We start from the raw sequence: 22,578 nt of genomic DNA, 5'->3' as shown, positions 1-22,578 counted from the left end.
GAGGATGCCCCTTCTTCTTCCACCATTAAAAAGTGGGTGGCGGAATTCAAGAGGGGGAACCTCTCTGTCCAAGATGCCTTTCGCATTGGAAGGCCAGCAACTGCCTGTACGGAGGAAAACATCACAGCAATCCAGGATCTTGTAATGGCAGACAGGTAAGTGACAGAATGTTTCATCGCAGAGAAAGTGGACATATCCCAGGAACATGTTGGACACATTTTAACAGTAGTGCTGCACATGCACAAGGTGTCAAGTCGGTGGGTCCCGAGAATGTTGACTTGAAAACAAACGTGACAGACAGCAGGTATTGGATAACAGCACGTTTGCTCACTTTCTCCATCTTCAGACAATGATGACCTTCTTCGCTTCAGTCTTCAATAACTGAAACAAAGAAAAAGCTATTTGTGAGAAATTTGGTATGGAACCTTGCAAAGATATGTACTATGAGTAGCAAAAATACAGTTGGGCTAAGGCAAATGCTTCATGGGTAGGTTGAGAACTTTTCAGTCGCCCCTCGTATATACCACCATTTGAAGACGCTATAACTTTCACGTAAACCAATTAATTTACACGTATTGGGATTTTTTTTTTAGCAAAGACGTACCAGAATACAGTTTGGCCTAAACTTATGATGAAATTTGATTTTTTTAATTCTTTTACTGGTTATGTTTTATAGCAAAAAGTCAAAAATATTGTGTTTTTTTTTAAAAATTGTAATTTTTTTTGTTTATAGTGCAAAAAAATAAAAAACGCAGAGGCGATCAAATACCACCAAAAGAAAGCTCAATTTGTGGGGGAAAAAATGAAATAAATTTAATTTGCATGCAGCATTGCATAACTGCGCAATTGTCAGTAAAAGTAATGCAGCACAAAAATGGCCTGGTCAGGAAGGGGGGTAAATCCTTTGGAGGGCAATGTGGTTAAATAAAAAACTAATAAATAGAAAGCTATACAGTTTCTGCACTTTGCAAAGAATAAGCAACTCACAGGCTGGTTTTCAGCCTGCATTCACTTTTTTTCCCAATCTCTTCATTGTCCATTGATGGTGAAAAGAGGAATCATATTCCTAAAGCATTCAAACAACTAAATATAATTTACTGGCTTTCAGTTAAAGCAACACAAAGTGTGGGTTAGTCTAAACTGAAATGACTGAATAACCACACTGATTAACCCCTTGGTGCCTCCCGGCCCTTTAATGGTTTCAGAAGCCAGGAGGCGGGGCGGGGTTTAGGGTCATGTGACCGCCGTGACACGCCGTCACGGCAGTCACATGATCGGGAAAGGTCTCGATTGAAAGAGGAGATCGGGCCCTTTCTGTGAGTACCAGACACCGGGAGGCCATACATTTGCATTTGGCTGGCGTGAAGAAGTTAATAGGAGAGTCTTAAACATTTGAAAAGGTTGCACCTAGAACTGTATCACAGAGCATTAGCATTTTTCTGAAGAGAAAACAAAGTAGAAGATGTTTGCTTTTAGGCTGTATATTGTTTATTGAAACTACATACAGTACTATGTGAGCAGTCAAGTAAAAAAACAAAAAAAACAACAAATTTTTTTCTAGTATTGGATAGAGTGGGGGAGGGTTAGAACCCCTGTCAGGTTTTACGTCTCTCTGGTGCTCCATTAGAGAGATTTACAATCACTTCCTGTCCTGATGACATTTTACTGGACATAAAGTAAGGCTGGCCATACACTATATATTCTGTCCAATTTCTGCCCAATTTCCTATAGAGTTACCTTCAACTATGTAGTGCAAGAGCCTGCCTAATTGGATACAATGTTGTTAGGTTTGACCTCCTATTATATAGTTTTTGGTAAATCTAAACCAAAAATTTCAAGAAAATTGTATAATGTATGGCCAGCCTAAGAGGAACTCAGCAACAGCAACACAGACAGAAAGTAAAAAAAGCCTGAGGGAAGGCTAGAACAATTTGCACTGCTGACTGTGTCCCTGTTGCAGATTTTCCTTCACTTCCTGTATGCTGAAACCACCGTTGACAGGACAGGAAATGAGGGTAAATATCTCCAACAGAACATTGAACTGTCAGATGAAGGCTAGTGGAAGGGGCCAGCAGGGTGCTGCATAGAGCATTATGAAAACAGGAAGATGTGGTAAAGCTCACATGTAATGCTTTCATGATTGAATGTGTTGATGTTCAATGAATAAAAGGGTTGGGCCAGGGATAATAAGGCTGGGGAAGAAAGAGATAGATGATGTTGGCTGTCTTCCAGGCAGGTTGTATACGACTTGCTGCAGCTTCTAATGCACAGAAAAAGTTACAATGTTCTCAAAGTAAGCAATTTCAGTAGAGGAGAGAAGCTTGTACAACTATGCAAGATGGAAGGTAAGCCTGGAGTTCAGCGTTGGGCTCTGGATTATTTTAAATGGATTAGTTATAAATTGACAGCTAAACATTAGAAAAAAAGCTCAGACCTCTACCTGCTGGGAATATATACTGTGTGTGTGTGTGTATATATATATATATATATATACACACACACACACACAGTGGTGCCTCAGTTAACTTTTGGTTTACGAATGAAAATCCATTGAAAATAATGCCCCGGTTTACTATTTTTTTTTGCAATACGAAGCAAGTTTCCCCAGGATGCATTGCACCTGGGAGGTTTATAGCGCTGCCCCGGTGCATGCTGGAGTCTGTGGGGCTCTGGCAACAAAAGGGTTAAAGATGAATTCCAGGCATGGTATATTTATACGTAGTTACATTTGTCCAGTTTCAAATGAATTCAAAGTTTTCTCTGATTGGATGTGGTAGAATGCATGACAGCACCACCCCACCTCACCTTGTCCAATCAGAGAACACTTTGCGTTCATTCAGAAAATGCAAAGCATTCTCTGCATGGTGCCCATGCCAAGTGGCCAACCTCCTGTGTTCAGGCATTGGCCAGGTACAGTATATACATAGTTACATTGGTCCAAGCCAATATGTGTAAAAATTAGGTACACTTTGTTAGTGCCAAGAAAATATCCCCCTCACTATTACCCCACCACCAGCCTGAACTGCTGATACAAGACAGGATGGATCAATTCTTTCATGTTGTTTATGCCAAATTCTGACCCTACCATCTGAATGTTGCAGCTACCAGTCTTCCCATTCTCCTTTTTTTTTTTTTCCGACCATTCTCTGTAAACCCTAGAGATGGTTGTGCATGAAAATCCCAGTAGATCAGCAGTTGTTGAAATACTCAGACCAGCCTGTCTGGTACCAACAACCATGCCATATTCAAAGTCACTTAACTCCCCTTTCTTCCCCATTCTGATGCTCGGTTTGAACTTCAGCAAGTCTTCTTCACCACGTCTAGATGCCTAAATGCATTGAGTTGCTGCCATGTGATTGGCTGATTAGCAATTTATGTTACCAAGCAGTTAAACGGGTGTACCTAATAAAGTGCTGCGCTCTATCAATACCTATTACCTGTATATAGTATAAAAACTGGATTTATTTTGGGTATTGATTGGCATTACAATCATGTATGGTTACACATAAGAGATCATGCAGCTATTAGAGATTTAATGTAAATCCAGTTTTTATACTATATACAGGTAATAGGTATTGATAGAGCGCGGCATCTATATTTTCTTCATTTGTATGCACTGATAACTGACATTTATGAGGGTGAGCAAGATAGCCTGCGATCTTATTGATAGAAGCTGTTTATTATACACCTTATTGGTTCACAAGTAAATTTTTCATATTTACCTAATAAAGTGGCTCGTGAGTGTATATATAGTATATATATTGTACACACGTTTGTGTGTGTTATCGTAAAAGAAGGCATTTAACATGCAAACTGTCACATGCTTTCTAGATAACCTAATGTATAGCCTTTGTCCCTCCCATTCTAGGAGTGTGTGGCCTTGAGTGGAGGATATAAAATACTTGTAAATTGCTGTTTCTTTAGGAAGAAGGAATACTAATTGCTGAATTTCTGGGCTTTGGCTTCTGTTTTTCAGTATATTCACAGAAAATCCAGATGCAGTTTATTCATATTAAAACAGCCGACCATCCTGTGAGATGACCACTGTCCACTATCGTCACTGAAGTGCTTTTTAACAGGTAAAGTAAAACTCTCTTTTCTCCATGATAGTGTACAGCATGCATTAGGCGAGTTTCAGTGTACAAAGTCCTGCTCTGTTTGGTGGTAAGATACTTGTATATGAAAAGTGTGTTAACAAGAACTTTTATAACATCCCCATTGTCAAAATACAATCAGGGAGATATAGTTAAACTGAAGCACTCAGAATCTGGTGCAGCTGTGCATGGTATCCAATCAGCTTCTAATTTCAGCTTGTTTAATTAATTAAGGTTTGGCAATAAATGCTGAAAGCTGATTGGTTTATTTACAGAGCCTTACCAAATTTTGCACTCTCTATTGTTACTAAATCTCTCCCAATGTCTCAATGAGTAAGATTCTTCCATCCACATCAGTTGTGTGGATGGGGGAATCTGTTTTTTTTTTTTCAAACAGCCTGTTGGTTGATTGAAAAAAAAAAAAGACACCTATGGCCACCTTTAGGTTCAAAGTACTCACCTCTCTCCAGCCATACTATATCCGCACGCTTCCTCACCAGCACTGACATCTTTTCCCACGCTTCTTCTGGGTGTGGGGTCTTTGGCCGTCTTGACTGGCAAGACTGCATGCACATGGTCAGTTCAGCACCGAGGTATGTTGAGAATGTACGTTGATCTGCGCATGAATAGCTCAGCGCAAATTCTAAAGAAGATTTTAAACAGGCAGGTATGTTTGTCTTTTGCAGGAGAGACATAGCATGTGTATTCTGCAATAAAGAACCTGTCTGCATACATTTTTGTTTTACTTTAGTTATGCTTTAAATTCCAAGTTTTACCATTTAAAGGTTTGCAAATGAAAAGCATAGATGCAGTGAGGAGGAAAGCCACAGTAAAGCTGTCAGGTCTGTAGCTTTGCAGCAGTTAATCATCCACTGTAGGAATCTGTGCTTAGTCTGCAAACTAGAATACCGTGAAGAGGAAAACCAATGCAAGCTGATGAACCCCTGATGTGTTCCTAACTGTCATCTCTTGGGAACAGACAGACAGTTACTGTAGGCAGGTGCTTACAGGTGTGTGGTGTAAAGTAGTGTATTTTATTTTTACTGTACTGTTCAAGGGGAATGTGAGACATGCATTGGTAAACCTGCTGAATGTCTATTTCATTGTTTTGTGCAAGAATGCTGCCCAGTAGGTAGTAAGGGGTTAAGTCTGCCTACTCCCAGGTGTTCATGGCTCTGCCCCCTTGTGGTGGGAAATAAATACAAGAGGAGGAAGTCTATTGGAGCTTTTTCAACATGGGACCAGTGAGGAAGGAATGCTGTAACATGCAACCCAGCCAGAAACACGAGACCTCCTTATTGGGATAACCAGTCGGGGTAGCAAAGTGGAATATGAAACTACTAAGAGGGACTCTTCTTTACGTTTGACATGGGCAACCTAAGTTAGGATGAGCTGAAACTGTGTATGTAAGGTGCGCTCAACCTTTTGAAGAGCAAGGGCCACTTAAAATATTTGGTAACTGGTCACAGGCCATAATGAAATGGCTCAGAATTTAGATTTTTTTTTATTTTGAATAGCATAATGGAGATTTTAAACAACAATCAAGATGGTCATTTTCTGTGGGACCAATCCCCATTGGATGTTTACCTACTGTTTAATCAGAATCACAAAAATCACATTCTATTAACCAAATCACCATCAATCCCGCTCTAGCGCTCAGGTGTGACCAGCCAAAAAGGCTCCAAACCAGTGTTGCAGCCTTTACTATATCAGGGTCTTTGCAGACATCCTCTGAATTGCCAAAACAAAGATTGTGGACAATCTAAACAAAAAATACAACAGACCAGAGAAGCCCATGCTTTAGTAGTACAATAAACCTCTCTATTAAAGTGTTACTAAACCCAGGACCCTGCATGTACTATATCTGGTCTCCCACAGTACACAGAACGTGGAAGTGCAATTATTTTAGTAAATATAAACTGTTAAATATCTTTTCCCATCAGCAATTAGCATGCGCGATCCTGCAGGTCAGATCCTCTCCTGTACCGTTTGCGGAATGGCTGTTGCTACCAGTCCTATCAGCTGGGCTGCTCCTTTTTTTACTTACATGGGGTCCTCTCTCCAGGGGCCAGTGAGTCCTGAGTTTTCCTACTTTCCAGCTCCAGGCTCGCAGGCAGGTCCCATCCCACTAGGCCTCCTGGCGGCCTTTCACTTCAACTTCACATCTTCCTCTCTCCTTCCACCCTACTCTCCTACTGAGCAGGCTCTAACACCTTTTAAGGGAGTCCAGCCCCTTTGCTAGCCTAGCCTCCTGTTGAAGACTGGCTGAGGTTCCTCAAAAGTGCAGCCAACCACTCTTCAGATCCACCCACTGCCTCCAAGGCAATCCTCCAAAAGCCTCAGAGCAGGGAGAAGTTCCAGAGGGGCTGGCCTGCAGAGTCCCTCAGTCCTGGACAGAATTTGACCCCTCTGACTGAATAGCCACCAGGGTCTAGCTCTCCCTAGCTAAACTTGGAGAGTGCTACATAAATGTAAATAAATCAAAACACCATACAGTTTTAAAAATACCTTATTGATTTTAACTTTATTATTTTTTCCATCCAGGTTCCAGCGGTGCTCTAGGTTAAATCACGGCCCATATTCTGTATTTGTCCAAATATGGGAAATGCACTTGGCTATGTTTGGACTAAGTCCAAATATGGCTAATGATGTCACAGAGAGCCCCAAAAAACCCCACCCCATAATTTCCTGTGAACTGGAAACTATGTCACTGTCAAGGTCCTACCTTTTCCCTGAGGTTATGTTACTCCATGTGCTGGTGTCCATCTTGGATTTCTGCTGTGCATGGTGGGAATCCTTTTATGCCTTCAGGTCTCTGAGGTCCATCCCCCAGAGGGGTGTGGCTGATGACATATAAGCCTGTGGTCCGCACATGCTCTTTGCACTTGTGTCTTGTGTCTTTGTGTTGCTATTACTTTGTTCTGACTCTGGTGACTCTCCTGGTATCTGATTCGGCTTGTTACTCGACTATTCTTTGTATTCTCCTTTGATCTGACCCTCTGTTGCTGAACCCGGCTCGTGACCTGTGATTCTCGTCTGCTGTCCTGTACTGTTTTGTCCCGTTGTTGTTGACCCGGCCTGTCTGACTACTCTTTTGTCTCTTCCACCAGCTACACGCCATTGGCGGCGGCCATTACCGCAGCTGAGGTGTCTCGGGGGCCGCGACCTGGTTCCTGGCTGCGTCATGTCCATCCCCACCATCAGGGACCCTGGTGAAGGGCAGCCTGGGACTTAGACTCCGCGCCCTGAGGGACTTCGGTCTGTGGGTGGTGGTTGTCGTCAGCCAGTGCGTTACATTGTTAGGCCTGCCTGTCCGTTCCTCGGCCCCTGCCCTGACAGTCACTGGCAAAAACCTTTTTATTGCTTAATTGGAGGTTGAGTAATGAGAAGGAGAGGATGTGTTTTCTTCGCTGGAAGGAGGAAAAGACTTACTCTCAGACTTGGTTGAACACTGGTAGAATCTGTCTTTTCAAGGTATATTTCCTACCCGTACTTGCTGGTAAACTGGTTAGTGGTCCAAGTGAACCCTTAAACCAGTTTCCCAGGGAAGAAATGACCAACTACATAACCCTTACCGAGGGTCGGTATGTAGCACAGAAGCCCCCCATCCTTGCTGACAACCAGTTCTAGGCAGTAGAAGTGCTAAATATCATAGTGGGTGTCAGCATCAGGAACCAGTGCTTTGGGAAGGGAACCTCTGTTTTTGGGAGAATGCAGAAGAGTATCTAGGCTGATATCAATAATACCCCCACATAGCAGGCAGGGTGCAAGCTCACTGGCTGGTAAGCTGGGCTGGGTAAATTATTCTACATGTAAAAAATGAACCCTAAAAGTGCTGAATATTTTGGGATGAGTGAATCTGCTTTGGTTTGATTTGCCAAAGATTCAGCAAATCCAGTTTGAAATTCACACTTTGCTGTCATTCCTATTAAAGACGTTGGGGAGGGGGGCACTGTCAAAAAAGGTATGGGAAGCTGAGCACTGCCATGGAGGACATGTGCCAATGCAAAACATTTTTTTTTTTTAATTCTGCACGGTGGGAAAGGGGTCTTTTTAACTGGCTTTGAAGGTAACATTGAAAATACACAAATCCTCCAAAAAACTTGCTTGGGGATTGTATGTGGTGTTTTGGTATAGTTTTTACAGACAGTTTCAGTGACAGCGTACACTGTCAGCACATATTTGGCTGTGGAAGTAATTTTTTTTCTTTACATGAGCTTGGATTACATACATCAGCAGCACCTCACTTTGATTCAATTATGAAAAAAGGCTTTTTTTACAGGTAGTTTTAAAAGCAGCACATGCTTATCATTAAGTGATCATATGATTGGTTGTTCATTAAATAAAAAAAGTATTTCGGAAAAATATTGCATTATGAATACTAGATATTACTGATGATTATAATAAATAATTGTTTCCTATGATCATCACCAGCTCTGTCTAGTGGCCGCAATGCAGTATTTTTTTGATTCACACTATTCTGTATGAAAGAATAACATTCCACCTGGAGAGAAAATATACCAGTAACATTTGATTTTGCCCCCATTCACATAGAATGAATATACAGTACATGCACTTTCAAAGGATGAATAACTGCTGTGTGCCCTACTCTTCCGATTTTATAGTAAAGGGACTGGCTTATCCAAAAGCTCAATTACTGGTCCTTCAAACCCTGCTGGCCATAGTTCAAAAGCCATGCGTGTGTGTGTGTGTTTAGGGTGAATGTTATAGTGAAGACATTTTCCTGTTAATGTTGCTAAATGTTAGGGAATGTACTGTAATTTTCACTTGGTGAATGCTGGAAGAATATTCACTTATTTGGCTTTTTATTTAGGGTGAAAGGATTTTTGGAGAATCTTGGGAACATATTTGATGAAATTTGGACACATTTCTGAACATAAAACCCTAAATGTTAGAATTTAGAGTTTAATTGGTTTATCTGCACAGACTAGTTGAACTGAGGACTATGGAACTTTAGGGTAGCTAGATGAACAGGCATTATTATTGTGTTCTTTCAATACAATTTTGGGACTATGCAAATTCAGTAAAATGTCATATTGAATTTTAATATCGAAGCATTTTATAAAAATAAATAGCTTTTGGAGACTATGAAAACAAACACATAGTAGCAAACAGTGATGAGGGCAGGAAAAACATGAAAAACTTGTTTCTTTGTTGACCAATGACCACAGGGTCACCTTTAATTTAGAGGTCACCTTTAAAAGATAACTTTATATGCTTACCTTTCCAGTGGCATAAAAAGCTGCTATATTTCTGCTCCCCTGCCACTGCAAATATTTTTTTACAATTCTGGGTGTAGTTTACTTGTTCCCCCTTTTGGCTGCTGTGGTTCCTCCCACCGACTCATGTATCATTACAGGATATACTGTACGTCGGTAGGAGAAAACACAGTGGCTGGCAGGGGGAGCAGAAATTCAGCTCATCCAGCAATCTAATACTGGCAGCAGCTGAGATGTGGACATGCAGAGGCTTTTCAATACTTGGGCCTCCAGAAAGGTAAGTATATAAGCACCTCTTTTACAGGTGACCTCTTGGATAAAAGTGACCCTGTGGTGACCAGGTTTGTTTAATTCTTTGAAAATGGAAACATATGATTGGTCGCTACTGGCAGAAACTCAATATTTCATATTTTTCCAATTTCTTTTTAATGAAGTACAGCCATATAGATACAATATAATATTCTGTATTGTGCAAAATGTTGTAAAAATAAAAAATCATCAAGTTCAATAAAGGATAAAATGCAGTGACTAGTGCCCATCTTTATTTCATTCTAAGAAAGGACTCCCTGGGGGAGATTTACAAAAAATTATGCACTCAGAATCTGATGCAGCTGTGCGTGATAGCCAATCAGCTTCTAACTTCAGCTCATTAAATTAAGCTTTGTGGTTGTGTTCTTTATGGTTGCATTATATATTTTTCTCACTAGAGGGAGACATTGAACCACATACGTGTATAGAGCATTGCTTTAGCATTTTCTTTTACTCTATCAGATTACAGTGCTTTTTAATCATTGCATGCAGTTCTCTGACACATATTTGGTTTTGCTATATTTGAATGCATTTTGTATTTCTGGTCCAGAAAATAATATTCTTCTTCTGCATTACCTGCAACAGGTAAGCCACTTCTCGGCTTACCTGTTGTCAGCCGAGAAGTGGATTCTCGGCTGACAACAGTCTGTGAGTAACCTACATTTCTGCAGGCTTTTCCTCTTGTTTCTCCTAGGTGCTACAACTGGATCTTTTTAATACAGCACAAGTTTTGTTATTGCATTTATGATACTACAGTTGCAAGAAAAAGTATGTGTACCCCTTGGGATTACGTGGAGTTTTGCATGAATTGGGCATAAAATGTGCTCTGAACGTCATCTAAGTCACAACAATAGAAGAACACAGTCTGCTGAACATAATACTACACAAACATTAGATATTGCCATGGTTTAATTGCACATAACATGTAAACATTCACAGTGCAGGGAGGAAAAAGTATGTGAGGCCCTAGCTTAATGAGTTCTCCCAGAGCTAATTGGAGCCAGGAGTGAGCCAACCTTGACTCCAATTAGTGTGATGATATTGGATGTGTTGCTGACAGCTGTCCTGCCCTTAAAAAACACACACCTGTTTTGGGTTTACTGGTTTCAAGAAGCACCGTCTGATGTGAACCATGCCTTGCAGAAAAGAGCTCTCAGAAGACCTACGATCAAGAATTGTTGACTTGCATGAAGCTGGAAAGGGTTACAAAAGTATCTCCAAAAGCCTTGATGTTCATGTGTCCACAGTAAGACAGACTGTCTACAAATGGAGAAAGTTTAGCACTGTTGCTACTCTCCCTAGGCGTGGTCGTTCTGTAAAAATGACTGCAAGAGCACAGCGCAGAATTCTGCAAGAGGTAAAGAAGAATCCCAGAGTGTCAGCTAAAGACCTACAGAAATCTCTGGCACATGCTAACATTTTTGTTGACACATCTACAATAAGGAAAACATTAAACAAGAATGGAGTACATGGGAGGACACCACGGAGGAAGCCATTGCTGTCCAAAAAGAATATTGCAGCACGTTTGAAGTTTGCAAAAGAGCACCTGGATGTTCCACAGCACTACTGGCAAAATATACTGTGGACAGATGAAACCAAGATTGAGTTGTATGGGAAGAACACACAACACTATGTGTGGAGAAAAAAAGGCACAGCACACCAACATCAAAACCTCATCCCCACTGTAAAACATGGCGGAGGGAGCATCATGGTTTGGGGCTGCTTTGCTGCCTCAGGGCCTGGACGGATTGTTGTCATTGATGGGAAAATGAATTCCAGAGTTTGTCAAGACATTTTGCAGGAAAACGCACAACCATCTGTCCGCCAACTGAAGCTCCGCAGAGGATGGGTGATGCAACAGGACAATGACCCAAAGCATACAAGTAATTCAACAAAACAATGGCTGCAACAGCACAGAATACGCCTTCTGGTGTGGCCCAGTCAGAGTCCTGACCTCAACCCGATTGAAATGCTGTGGCATGACCTTAAGAGAGCGATTCACACCAGACATCCCAAGAATATTGCTACACTGAAACAGTTTTGTGAAGAGGAGGGGTCCAAAATTACTCCAGATCGTTGTGCAGCTCTGATCTGCAACTACAGTAAATGTTTGGTTGAGGTTATTGCTGCCAAAGGAGGGTCAACCAGTTATTAAGTCCAAAGGTTCATATAGTTTTTCCTCCCTGCACTGTGAATGTTTACATGTTTTGTGCAATTAAACCATGGCAACATCTAATGTTTGTGTAGTATTATGTTCAGCAGACTGTGTTCTTCTATTGTTGTGACTTAGATGACGTTCAGAGCACATTTTATGCCCAATTCATGCAAAACTCCACGTAATCCCAAGGGGTTCACATACTTTTTCTTGCAACTGTATAACATCAGTGTGAACATGCTTGTAGAATATAGTTGATACTTGGAATAAACGGTTGGATCTGAGGTGGGTAGTGTGGTGTCTTTATGATATGTGTTTTATTTAATGTGAGTTTGGCTATACTCTATACACCTACTGCTACTGGTTGCTCCATACAAATTAGTAAATGCCATCTAAAAGTTAAATACAGGAGTGCCACAACAATGGTTTCAAAGTCCAGAGTTGTTCCTTTATACTAAACCCCCCTAATAATATGTTTCGGGAGTCAAATCCTTTTGCAGGAATTAAGGGGCTGTTTGGGATGACACAGGATTTAATTGGGTGACCTTTGTTAAACCATGATTCCAGAGATTTTCTTAAATTAGGTTGCCAGTTGTTACTAAAGTAAAAAATGCAGTACTCATAATCTTCCTAATACAATCCCTCAAAGACTCATCTAGGTTAAATGATGTCCAGCATCGTTCAACCCACTTCATGTAAGTCCAAGGTGCCATGGACACATCCTCTGGGTATGAGTCATCTCTATGCCTTGAGTTTAATGTCCTGGGCAGTAATGGTACAGAGTGTCTGACACAGATGATCTATTCTCTCCCTCTTTGGGAAAATGGAAACTCCCATCAAGGGATGGGCAAGTCACAATGTGGAAAGATAAGTGAAGGCCTACTCAGGGGATGGGTGACATTTCTTGACATATACCTACGTGTTAGAGACTACAAAATGTGTCCTGGAGCAAGACAATAATTACTTCTTTTACTACATGTGTAAGGTTAAAAAAGGTTTAACTCCCTTCCACACAAATCACAACCACCCATAAAAACACAATATTTATTCCTAATACCAATTCATAGGACATGTAATTTGAACTTGGCACATATTTCAAAGATAAATCAGGCAAATCAGAGCTGGAATACATTTCTAAAAAGCTTGCCAGGCTCTATTTTTCTATATCTTCATGATCCCTATATTACCAATCTTTCTTGTTTTTTTTTAATTTTTTGATTAATAATTTATCAGTAGTTAACCCATCTATTTGCCAGTCTTGGAAGACTGTACTTACATGCTTTTGGTCACAATAGGAAAATTATATTTTTGCTTTATTTTTCTACATGATTAGCTGCTGGACAACCAAAATTGGTAAGGTAGAGAATTTTTGGCATACTGCTATGATCTATAGGTATTTCATAACTAAGTTTCATAAGCTCATTGGCAAAAAAGCTTTTGGTAACTACATTCCTGGAAGTCTGGGTAATTTTTTCATCTGAATGAAGTTCATCTTCTCATTCAAAGGGATTGAAAATTTCCATTATAACTCTTTTTAACACAGAGCAATAAAAGGAAATGCAATTTAGGAAATTTATTTTTGACTAACTGTAAGTATCTACAAGATGAAGACATTTATGCTTGTAAAACTTTTTAAAATAACCGTTTAAAGTGATACTAAAGGCTTAATTAAAAAAAAAAAAATTACCTGCTCTGTGCAATGATTTTTCACAGAGAAGCCCCAATACTCCCCTTCTCGAGTCCCCCCACCAGCGCTCCTGGCTCCTCCCACCTGTTGAGTGCCTCCAGAGCAAGCTGCTTGCTGTGGGGCACTCGTGCATGCTCGCTCCTGAGCCCCCCTCTGTGTGTCCATAAGGCCTCATGCACACAGGACATTAAAAAAATAGCTGTCCTCCTGGCAGCAACGTTTTTGCAGAAAAAATGCCTGATGCTTGTAAAAGTAGCTACGCTTTTACAAGCGTTTAGGCATGTTTACCATCGTCAAGTGCTCAGATGTTAATTAATTTGATTGGCCAGAATGATAATTTATTCTGACCATTGAAATTAATTTATGCTCAAGCGCTAAACGCGCCTAGCATTTAGACATGTTTAGGTGCATTTAGACGCGTTTAGCCACGTCAGAATTTTTTTCTGCCAAAACGCTGCTGCTCCTGGACACATTGGCTCTGGGTTTTTGTTTTCCTGCTAATAAGCACTATGGGTACTAAATGCTTCTAAAAGTCTGTGTACATGGACACATAGGATAACATAGAGGGCCGTTTGGAAGCAGTAAAAAAACAAATGCTTAACGCCCCTAAAAGTGGCTGCAAAAATGCCCTGTGTGCATGAGGCCTAAGACACACAGAGCACAGATCCGCCCCTGCCCCCGATTCCTCCTCACTGGCTGAAGGTAAACAACCTTCAGTCTTTACAACCACTTTAATTCTATTCATAAAAGTGTATCTTGAATCTATCCGTTATTGTATTTTTATATTCTTTTACATTTTGAACATTTTGTCTATGTTTAGATATTGGTTCTCTGTTTTCCTTTCACCTTAATGCTATTTGTATTAGATAACACTGAATAAATAAATGTAGAAGTTTGTAATTCCTTGATTTTCCTGAACGAAAGTCAAGATATTCAATTTTCATCGTTATGGCTTATCCTTTGCCCGTTTGGAAGCAGTAAAAAATGACTCAACATTCAAATCATCATGTTTATACTCATTCTATGCTTACAGTAAAAATAATCACTTTTAGACTTTGTAACTATACTGTAAACTATAAGCAGACATATACTTTATGAGAATATTTCTGCAAGGTCCAATAATCGTATACTGTATAATATTATAATTCCTGTTACAGTATTTTCTGTTCCTAGAAAAGGCAGGCACACTGGAGCTGATTTACGAAAGGAGTATATTTTTTATTTAACCAAGTGATCCTATGTTCACTATAAACATCTTGTCCTGTGTAGCAACATGAAAATAAATAGAAATTCCTTTTTCACATGACCAGGCGATTGGGGTGAAGCTTTATATCAGACTGAGTTAAGTGAAAAATGTATTCATTTAGTACATCAGTTTCATTGTGTTTGCACTATATAATGTTCATAAAGTCAAAGTATTACTAACAAAGATCCCTCAACACAGTATTTTTAAAGGAAATCTGTACTGAGAGAAATATGTGGACTGCCAATGCTGACCTGATAATGAAGATGCTAGCTGCCCTTCTCTTCCTGTCTTCAATAATGTTAGCATCACTAACCTGAAGTGTGCATATCACAAGTGATGTTATATTGTAGCTGTACATTAGATAAAACAATTAGAGAATGGCAGGCATACATGCCCTGTATGACTCTCCTAAAACGAGAATTAGGCTTCCTGGCTGTAACTCTGACTTCTTTACATTCGGTAGAGGTACCCGCCAGGGCTGTCCTCTTTCACCCCTTTTATTTGCGCTGGTGTTGGAACCTTTGGCATTGGCGATTAAATCACATTCGGATATTTCTGGCTATTCATTATTAGTTTCACATTTTCAATTGAGCATGTATGCTGATGATGTTATGCTTTTTATTACTAACCCGTTGACTTCTTTACCTAACTTGTGTGCTGTATTGAACGATTTTGCCAAAGTGTCCGGTCTCACTGTTAATTTTACCAAATCTGTGGTCATGCCTGTTAATGTTCCTGACTCCCTAAGTGCATCTCTCCGTAGTTCTTTCCCATTTCGCTGGGTCAAGGACAGGATATCCTATCTGGGGATTAACCTCACTCCCAGATACTCGGATATATTTGCGGCTAATTATCCACCATGTGTATCGCGTCTCTCTACTCTACTGAAGATCTGGCACGGTTATCATATCTCCTTTCTGGGTAGAGTCACGGCGGTTAAAATGAATATTTTGCCCAAATTGCTTTATCTTTTTAGAGCACTTCCAGTTCCGGTCTCAAAAACCTTTTTGGATCATTTTCAGCGGACTATTAATAATTTTATTTGGGGAAATAAGCATCCACGTTTTGCCTCATCCATTTTGTATCGCTCACAACGGTCGGGAGGTCTCGGTCTTCCTAACTTTTGGCTATATTATCTCTCGGCTCGTTTTGCGCAATTGTCACAATGGGCTACTATTAACTCTCAAATCCCGTGGATCAAGTTTGAGTCTCAGTCGATACGTCCTTTTTATTTACCGGGAATTTTATGGTCTAACATCTCCCCCCGATCGACTGTTTTTCATAACTCCATAGTGACTCGCTCACTGACGCTTTGGTCCAAACACAAATCTAAATTGGGTTTAGTCTCTTCTATTCCCCCAGGTGTGTCATTTTTTGGGGATCCTACTTTTGTTGTAGCCTTTTCTTCCCCTCATATGTTTCGTTGGTGGTATGATCGATCTTTTATCAGATTATCTGATTTCCAAAGAGGAGGATCTTATATTACCTTTGATATGCTGCGCGTGTTGTTTGATGTTCCTCTTCGTGAGTACCTTCGTTATAGACAGATTAGGCACTTTTTTAAGGCGCACTTTGGCCTTACCCCATCCTCTCCGATTTCCTTTTTTGAACGTATCAGCCGTGACTCTCCCAGGGGTAGGGGTCTTATCTCAAATCTTTATCACCAATTTTTGATCTGTCTTTTTCATGCTCCCCCTTTGTACAGACGAAAATGGGAGGAGGATTGTGGCGTCACTTTTTCGGATGAGGATTGGGATTCCATGGTGGATAATATATGCAAGAGCTCTAGATCTCTTTCGGTTCGTGAGACGGCCCTTAAAGTTCTAACCAGATGGTATTATACCCCGTCAAGACTACATGTACTGTTTCCACAAAACGTCCCCTCTATGTTTTCGGGGCTGTGACTGCACGGGTACTTTGGTTCATATATTTTGGGATTGCCCGACCATATCTTTGATCTGGCGTAGGATTTCTGAGGTCGCTGCCTTATTGTCGGGTGCCCCGATACGATTGTCCATGCAGACCTGTTTATTGGGGGCCCATATCCCAGGGGTCTCTGATGCCAATCTGAGATTGATACACACATTATGTATTGCCACTTTATGGTCTATTGCCCTACATTGGAGGTCCAATGTTGTACCCTTGGACTCCGTTTTACACAGAATTGACACTGTAATGCTTATGGAACGCATTCATTATACCCTACTGGATAAGATGCACTTATACGATAAAAAATGGGAGTCATGGAGAGATTGCAGACACTTATTACATGCTTAATAACATCCCCAGTAAAAGTTGGCTGGCATGTACTATTGACAGGTGTATCACCTAACCTACTTTGTCGTTTACGTACTTCATGCACTTGTAACTTCCTCTTTTTTTTCTTATCTTCTTTGTTATGTTAATATACCTTTATGTATTGTACTTTTCAAAAGTGCCTTGTTTTTGCTGACTATATCACTTTTAAAGTGTGCTGTTGTTCTACTGTCTACTCATGTACAATAAAATCGTTTGTAAACAAAAACAATTAGAGAAAACAACACATATTTGATATCGGCCTTAGTGCATTGACTTATGTTACCATTTATTGTGTTTGTATAATCTGTGTATTCTTCATCACATACTCAGCCTGAATTGCCCCAGAAACCTGCATTAAAAAAAACAAAAAACAAACAATTAAATCCATAAATACTATTGATTTAAAAAAACACATTTTTTAAACAAGCACCACTTCTATAGTGGTTCAGAAATTGTTCCACTTTTTCTTTTTTAGCAAATATGGAAAAATGTAAGTTTGGCTTTAAAAAGTTTTACCCTAAAAAGTGGCACCCTTATTAAAACATTGGGACTGAATGCACATAGAGTGGAAAGAAAGTTAAAGAAAGTATTGTATGTACAGTTGCAAGAAAAAGTATGTGAACCCCTTGGGATTACGTGGAGTTTTGCATGAATTGGGCATAAAATGTGCTCTGAACGTCATCTAAGTCACAACAATAGAAGAACACAGTCTGCTGAACATAATACTACACAAACATTAGATGTTGCCATGGTTTAATTGCACATAACATGTAAACATTCACAGTGCAGGGAGGAAAAAGTATGTGAGGCCCTGGCTTAATGACTTCTCCCAGAGCTAATTGGAGCCAGGAGTGAGCCAACCTTGACTCTAATCAGTGTGATGATATTGGATGTGTTGCTGACAGCTGTCCTGCCCTTAAAAAACACACACCTGTTTTGGGTTTACTGGTTTCAAGAAGCACTGTCTGATGTGAACCATGCCTCGCAGAAAAGAGCTCTCAGAAGACCTACAATCAAGAATTGTTGACTTGCATGAAGCTGCAAAGGGTTACAAAAGTATCTCCAAAAGCCTTGATGTTCATGTGTCCACGGTAAGACAGACTGTCTACAAATGGAGAAAGTTTAGCACTGTTGCTACTCTTCCTAGGCATGGTCATCCTGTAAAAATGACTGCAAGAGCACAGCGCAGAATGCTGCATGAGGTAAAGAAGAATCCCAGAGTGTCGGCTAAAGACCTACAGAAATCTCTGGCACATGCTAACATTTTTGTTGACACATCTACAATAAGGAAAACATTAAACAAGAATGGAGTACATGGGAGGACACCATGGAGGAAGCCATTGCTGTCCAAAAAGAATATTGCAGCACATTTGAAGTTTGCAAAAGAGCACCTGGATGTTCCACAGCATTACTGGCAAAATATACTGTGGACAGATGAAACCAAGATTGAGTTGTTTGGGAAGAACACACAACACTATGTGTGGAGAAAAAAAGGCCCAGCACACCAACATCAAAACCTCATCCCCACTGTAAAACATGGCGGAGGGATCATCATGGTTTGGGGCTGCTTTGCTGCCTCAGGGCCTGGACGGATTGTTGTCATTGATGGGAAAATGAATTCCAGAGTTTATCAAGACATTTTGCAAGAAAACGTACGACCATCTGTCCGCCAACTGAAGCTCCGCAGAGGATGGGTGATGCAACAGGACAATGACCCAAAGCATACAAGTCATTCAACAAAACAATGGCTGCAACAGCACAGAATACGCCTTCTGGAGTGGCCCAGTTAGAGTCCTGACCTCAACCCGATTGAAATGCTGTGGCATGACCTTAAGAGAGCGATTCACACCAGACATCCCAAGAATATTGCTACACTGAAACAGTTTTGTGAAGAGAAGTGGTCCAAAATTACTCCAGATCGTTGTGCAGGTCTGATCTGCAACAACAGGAAACGTTTGGTTGAGGTTATTGCTGCCAAAAGGAGGGTCAACCAGTTAATAAGTCCAAAGGTTCACATACTTTTTCCTCCCTGCACTGTGAATGTTTACATGTTATGTGCAATTAAACCACGGAAACATCTAATGTTTGTGTAGTATTATGTTCAGCAGACTGTGTTCTTCTATTGTTGTGACTTAGATGACGTTCAGAGCACATTTTATGCCCAATTCATGCAAAACTCCACGTAATCCCAAGGGGTTCACATACTTTTTCTTGCAACTGTATATAGGGGAAAATGAGAACATACATGGCTAAAGCACAGGATCGTTTACATTTATTCAGCAAGCTAATTCACATAAATATGTTACTCAAACCTTGTATATGCATAAGAAGAAGCTGCAGAAGATTTACCATGAACTACAAGACCAAGTGCCTCTAAATATTCTAGCAGCCCTAGTTTAGGAGCGCATGTCAGAACAGATCTAGAGTGACATACTATTACACACAGTGCACTAGTTCAATGGGTTTTCCTTTTAACCAGTATTTGAAAACCTTCTTGTATAGCTCCATCCTACAATAAGAAGACTTGCTACATGCAGAAACAAAATAAATTGACAGTGACTTGGAGAACAAATGCTTATCTACAGTAAACAAATATTACTGTGCAATTCAAAATACTAACTACATATACAGTATGTGTTTATTACTAAATTTGACTATTAATGACATTTCCATTATTCTAGTTTGTAGATAACACAATGGTTAAGAAAGTAGCAGTAATTGGATCAGGAGTTAGTGGCTTGACTGCTATCAAAGCATGCTTGGAAGAAGGATTGGAACCCACATGTTTTGAAAAAAGTTGTGATATTGGAGGTCTTTGGAGGTTTACAGTGAGTTAATTTCCATAGTTTTACAACATTTTTGTATTGAATGTTTATACAAATGTTATGTTAATCAACTCTATATATTCCAGGATGAATTGGAGGATAAAAGAGCCAGCATCTATAGCTCTTTGGTTACCAATGTTTCCAAAGAAACTATGTGTTTCAGTGATTTTCCAATGCCCTCAGATTTTCCCAATTTCCTACCTAATCGGAAATACTTTGAATACATCAAGTTATATGCAGAAAATTTTAAGTTGACAAAATACATTCAATTCAAGGTAAGATATACATACATTTATACTATATATATATATATATATATATATATATATATATATATAAGCAAATTAATTTTAATGGCATCCCAGTCTTAGTCCGTAGGGTTCAATATTGAGTTGGCCTACCCTTTGCAGCTAGAACAGCTTCATCTCTTCTGGGAAGGCTGTCCACAAGGTTTAGGAGTGTGTCTATGGGTATGTTTGACCATTCTTCCAGAAGCGCATTTGTTAGGTCAGGCACTGATTTCCGAAGAGGAGGCCTGGCTTGCAGTCTCTGCTCTAATTCATCCCAAAGGTGTTCTATCGGGTTGAGGTCAGGATTCTGTGCAGTCCAGTCAAGTTCCTTCACCCCAAACTCGCTCATCCATGTCTTTTGGGGCCTTGCTTTGTGCACTGGTGTGCAGTCATGTTGGAAAAGGAAGGGGCCATCTCCAAACTATTCCCACAAAGTTGTGAGCATGAAATTGTCCAAATTGTCTTTGGTATGCTGATGCCTTAAGAGTTCCGTTCACTGAAACTAAAGGGCCAAGCCCAACACCTGAAAAACAAACCCTCACCATAATCCCCCCTCCAGCAAACTTTATACTTGGCACAACTCAGTCAGGCAAGCACCATTCTCCTGGCAACCACCAAACCCAGACACGTCCATCGGATTGCCAGACAGAGAAGCGTGATTTGTCATTCCAGAGAACTTGTCTCCACTGCTGTAGAGTCCAGTGGCAGCATGCTTTACACCACTAGATCCGACCCTTTGCATTACACTTGGTGATGTAAGGCTTGGATACAGTCTTTATTTCATTTGTAAATACCTTTGCAATGATTTGCACCTGAACCACATTTTTACATCATTGTAAACAGGATGAACTGTAAAATAAAATATATTTTTTTTTATATACAGTAACACTATTTTTTAAACCAGCGCTGATCAAATTGAAGGAAAGTGTGTTTTTTTTGTTTTCTTATAATCTTGTGGATTACATTAAAAATAAAATTTTTTTGCCAGAAAATACCATCAAAAGAAGGTTTTGCTTGTTCTAAAAAATAATATATTACCTTGTATATATTAAGTAATCAAAAAGTTAAAATTACACAGAGAGGCCCATAGACAGAATACACAGGTCCATAGCAGAAATGTAAAAATGACTCCAGTCCATAGGGTGTGTACAAGCGTGTGAGCTAAAGTGGTTAATGTGCACCTGGAATTTGTAATTATTTTATAAAATTATATTTTTATTTTATGAATCTAAAGCAGAAGACATTGTTGAAAGCATGAAGAAATATGCACTGATTGCATGATAATGTGGGCGGGAATTTTCCTTCTGGGTGACATGCTGCCCCACTCATCTGGCCACACCCCCAGGATCACTGGGTGGCCTATGGCAGTCTGTCTCTCCCTCTGCAAGCTCCACCTCCTTGTCGGTGATTGGCCACCGGATCTGTAGCTTAGGGAAAGCACACAGGCAGAGAGGAGGAGCCGAGCGGCAACACGAGGATCAAGGAAAGTGAGGGTTTGGCCGGAGCTAGCGAAGAGGAGGAGAGCGGCCGGTAAGGTAAGTGTCTGATTGGTAAGGTAAGTGTCTGTGCCGTGTGGCCGGGATATTGGCAGAGCAGAGGGTGCTGCTGCAGCCAGATATGCTGGCTGTGGATGGGAGAGGAAGAGAGCCCAGGCTGGAGCAGGGGTCAGCAATGTAAGCATCATTGGTGTCAGTGGGAGTAATAGTGCCCCATCATTAGTGTCGGTGTAGGAGGAATAGTACTCCATCATTGGTGTCACTGACACCAATGTTGGGGCAATATTCCTCCCACTGACATCAACGATGGGGCACTATTCCTCCCACTGACACCAATGATAGGGCACTATTCCTCCCACTGACACTAATGATGGGGCACAATTCCTCCCACTGACACCAATGATTGGGCACTATTCCTCCCACTGACCCCAACGATGGGACACTATTCCTCCCACACTGACATTAATGATGGGGCACTATTCCTCCCACTGACACCAATGATGGGACACTATTCCTCCCACACTGACACTTATGATGGGGCACTATTTCTCCCACTGGTGTCAGTGGGAGGAATAGCGCCCCATCATTGGTGTCAGTGGGAGAAATAGTGCCCCATCATTAATGTCAGTGTGGGAGGAATAGTGTCCCATCGTTGGTGTCAGTGGGAGGAATAGTGCCCAATCATTGGTGTCAGTGGGAGGAATTGTGCCCCATCATTAGTGTCAGTGAGAGGAATAATTTCCCATCATTGGTGCCAGTGGGAGGAATAGTGCTCCATCGTTGGTGTCAGTGGGAGGAATTCATGGACTTTCGTGAATGAATGAGCTGCAAGTCCCGAAAGCCTTAGCAGCTGTTGGCTTGCAGTTTTCAATGAATTACCATGGTGCTGTGGAGTGGCCGAGCTCTAATAGAAAGAGATGGAGCCTAAAGAGGAAGGG

At 40.6% G+C, this 22,578-nt stretch overlaps 1 protein-coding gene across 2 annotated transcripts in view; it reads left to right on the top strand.

Annotated features, from left to right (window-relative positions):
- The first annotated feature begins 3,921 nt into the window (after positions 1-3,921).
- LOC149467580 (dimethylaniline monooxygenase [N-oxide-forming] 2-like) overlaps positions 3,922-22,578 on the top strand; it is a 49,874-nt gene continuing 31,217 nt past the window's right edge. The window contains exons 1-3 of one of the 2 annotated variants that reach the window (XM_089671552.1): positions 3,922-4,079; positions 19,711-19,857; positions 19,941-20,129. In XM_089671552.1, the coding sequence (XP_089527678.1) occupies positions 19,726-19,857; positions 19,941-20,129 (321 nt within the window). In that variant the 5' untranslated portion in view covers positions 3,922-4,079; positions 19,711-19,725. Of the gene's footprint in view, positions 4,080-10,264; positions 10,292-19,710; positions 19,858-19,940; positions 20,130-22,578 lie in introns of those variants that run through there. The other variant, XM_089671554.1, reaches the window with a different exon arrangement.

The sequence above is a fragment of the Staurois parvus genome, unplaced genomic scaffold (assembly GCF_062004578.1).
Source record: "Staurois parvus isolate SC_StPar_1 unplaced genomic scaffold, SC_StPar_1.0 ptg000106l, whole genome shotgun sequence".
Lineage (NCBI taxonomy): Eukaryota > Metazoa > Chordata > Amphibia > Anura > Ranidae > Staurois > Staurois parvus.
This window is presented reverse-complemented; position numbering and strand designations above follow the sequence as displayed.